At 48.1% G+C, this 2,936-nt stretch overlaps 1 protein-coding gene across 1 annotated transcript; it reads left to right on the forward strand.

Moving 5' to 3' along the window:
* Positions 1-1,042: 1,042 nt before the first annotated feature.
* On the forward strand, positions 1,043-2,368 carry LOC147428284 (protein ASPARTIC PROTEASE IN GUARD CELL 2-like). The gene has a single exon (XM_086496825.1). It carries the CDS (start codon positions 1,043-1,045, stop codon positions 2,366-2,368), a length of 1,326 nt encoding a protein of 441 aa, XP_086352951.1.
* The last annotated feature ends 568 nt before the right edge of the window (positions 2,369-2,936 follow it).

Genomic DNA, 2,936 nt, shown 5'->3' on the forward strand with positions numbered 1-2,936 from the left:
GCGAAATTTTTGCGACATGCATTCCTTCCCGAAGGAGCTTGGTGTGATGGTAATGGTTATTCAATAAAAACTAGATTGCGAAATGAGCTAACGATGAAAAGACTGGAACTAAACACATAAAAGGATAAACTGTGGGGTTCAGACTCTGCATGACGCTTGTGAAAGCGTAAAAGTCGGGTACCTCTGCAACAAAGCTGCAGCAACTCCCTTCTTGTGGAGTAGATGGACCACGATCACAACTGAAAATAATAGTGCTTTGTTGTGACTGCCTTGCATCTTTGTTCCCTGTTTAATTCACAAACTGCACTGACCTTGTGGTCTTTGATGAGTTGGGAGCACTATCATGAGCCAAAAATACCAAATTTTCCACAAAGGATTGTTTCTTGTTTGCCTTACAGCGTATAGGACAGCTTCTTGGCAGTAGAGGGAAAGGTCTTGTGGCCTTCTCGTCATGTTTGACAGGGATAGCTAGATTATGTAAACGCAGCAAGATTGTGCATAGTAGTGTGGGATCACCTCAACGATGGCAGAGATCCATAATAGTAAACATTGGCAAGGGCAACATGGGGCACTAGAGTAAGAAAAACTCTGACCGATTAACGTACAGAGGAGGGTCGTGAGGAGTGTGCCCTTGGGTGGTACAGTAGCCTTGTGTCGTAGTGAGTTTTAGGCTAGTCTAGCTCTAAAACGAACTCCATAGCTGCGTTACGCAAGAAACTATGGCAAGAAAGTGAAAGCTTCAAGAAAATGATGCCCGCCTCCTCCACCAATGTAGTGTACCGGGGGGGGGGGGGAGAGAGAGAGAGAGAGAGAGAGAGAGAGAGTGTACACCAAACTGAGCGTGCCTTCTCTCAAAGGAGAGCACCTCTTCTTATACTAAAGGGCGGGGTTACATTCCAAGATGGCTAGCATCAAGAACTACCAAGTGTCCTCCCACATTGGTCGGACACACAACCTAAAGGATCCACACACCACACAGTATATAACAATTAAGCCCGAGCTCAGGGTCCAGTATTGATGAAAACGCAATCACTGATCAGAAATGTCGTCTGCGTTTCCCTATTATGCGTCTCGCATACATCATGTGCTGCTCATAATGCTCGTCGATCTGTTAGCAGCGGCGCTACCGCAAACGCATGCGGGCAACGGCACCATGAGCTTTGTGATTCAGCACAGCGACTATGTAATCAATATGGACTCTGCGATTAGTGAAGACGATCAGCTGCAAGCAGCCAATTCGCCAGTAGTCTCCGGTACAAATCTAGGCCAATTGGGCAGCTACTATGTGCGGCCCCGCATGGGCAGCAAAGGCCGGGAGTTTTTTATGACGATGGACACAGGTTCTGCCCTCATCTGGATGCAATGTCAGCCCTGCGAGAAGTGCTTCCCACAGCTGGATGAACCCGTCTTCGACCCAGAACAAGACAGTACATCCCTGACTGAAATCGATGCCGGATCTCCTTTCTGCGTCGGCATCGGTGGTACGGCCGGGCCCCACAGCCCCACTTGCCAATACTCCCAGACCTACGGCGACGGCTCCATCACTTCCGGCAAGCTCGTCTCCGACCGTCTCACCTTGCCGTCCGAGCATGCCCTCACTGTTGTATTGGGCTGCAGCCACCGGAGCACCGGCACCTTTAGCAAAATGGCCGGAATCCTCGGCTTGAGCCGCAGCTTCCTGTCTTTTTATGGCCAGATGCGCCGTAGAGGCCTCCCAGGCATCTTCTCCTACTGCCTTCCCCGCATGTACACGTCTGACACGTCCTTGATCACGTTCGGCGCCCCTGCTCCACCAGACACCGACTTCACTCCGCTGCTCTCTAACCCTGTCTACGGTGAGCATTACTATTACGTGCAGATAACGGGCATCAGTGTGGGGCGCGATATACTCTCCCTCCCGCCGGACATCTTTAACATGGACCCTCGCACGGGCGATGGCGGTGCCTACATCGACTCCGGCGGCTTCATCACCCGAATGCCTCGTCGAGTCCATGACGCACTGCGGGACACCATCAGGGCCGCCATATATGCCTCTGCTAAACAGCTCATTTTCGACCGGCCGATGAGGCCATTCTTCGACTCCTGCTACGTCCGGAATAGAGGAGTACAAGAGAGTGGTCTTTTTGAGGGGGTTCCCTCGGTGACTATCCACTTTGGAGACAACGCCAACCTAGAGATACCTCCCCAGAATGTCCTTGTTTCTCTTCAGAGGCCGGGGCATTCTGACAGGCGTGTCTGCATAAGCTTCACTCCAACCAAAAGCTCTTCTCTCACTACTATCATTGGAAACATCCACCAACAAGGCGTTCGGTTAACCTTCGACGTTGCCAATAACAGGGTGGGCTTCACACGTCATGGAGATTGCTAGCAATAAACCATTTCTACATTTGTTGAAACCTAAGGGCCCCTTGGACAGGGAGAGAACCTAAGTTTGGGGCCATTTAACAATGCTAAAGTGGTAAGTTCATCTCTTTGCCCTCTCAATTGTGCCTCCAGATATGCATTTCATTCATCTATTATGGCGTCATACATGATTATTGATGTTTCATATGGCATTCCTTTGTTTCATTAACACAGGTGGTAGGGTTTATGGAATAAAGTTTAATTAATCACTTTTTTAGTGTTGATTATTAAGAGACATTGTCACCAGTTGTTTGTATTACAAGTGTTCGAGTTTTATTGGCATTTTGTTGTTCAAATTGATTTAGAAGCTCACCACATTAGGAAAAATATAAACCCCAAAAGGTCTTGTAAGAGCATCCAATCAGATTTCAGTCAACAATAGGACATGAAAGGGGCGACATAGATAACCCATAATTATGTACCTCAAAACTATATCAATATGTAGCATATCTATGGAAAGAGTTCGACAATGTGATCCAAATGCACTATTGCCAAACAAATTTGAAGTTAAAATGTTCAAGTAATGGCCATTC

Source organism: Adiantum capillus-veneris, chromosome 23 (genome assembly GCF_014529385.1).
Source record: "Adiantum capillus-veneris isolate H3 chromosome 23, ASM1452938v2, whole genome shotgun sequence".
Classification (NCBI taxonomy): Eukaryota; Viridiplantae; Streptophyta; class Polypodiopsida; order Polypodiales; family Pteridaceae; genus Adiantum; species Adiantum capillus-veneris.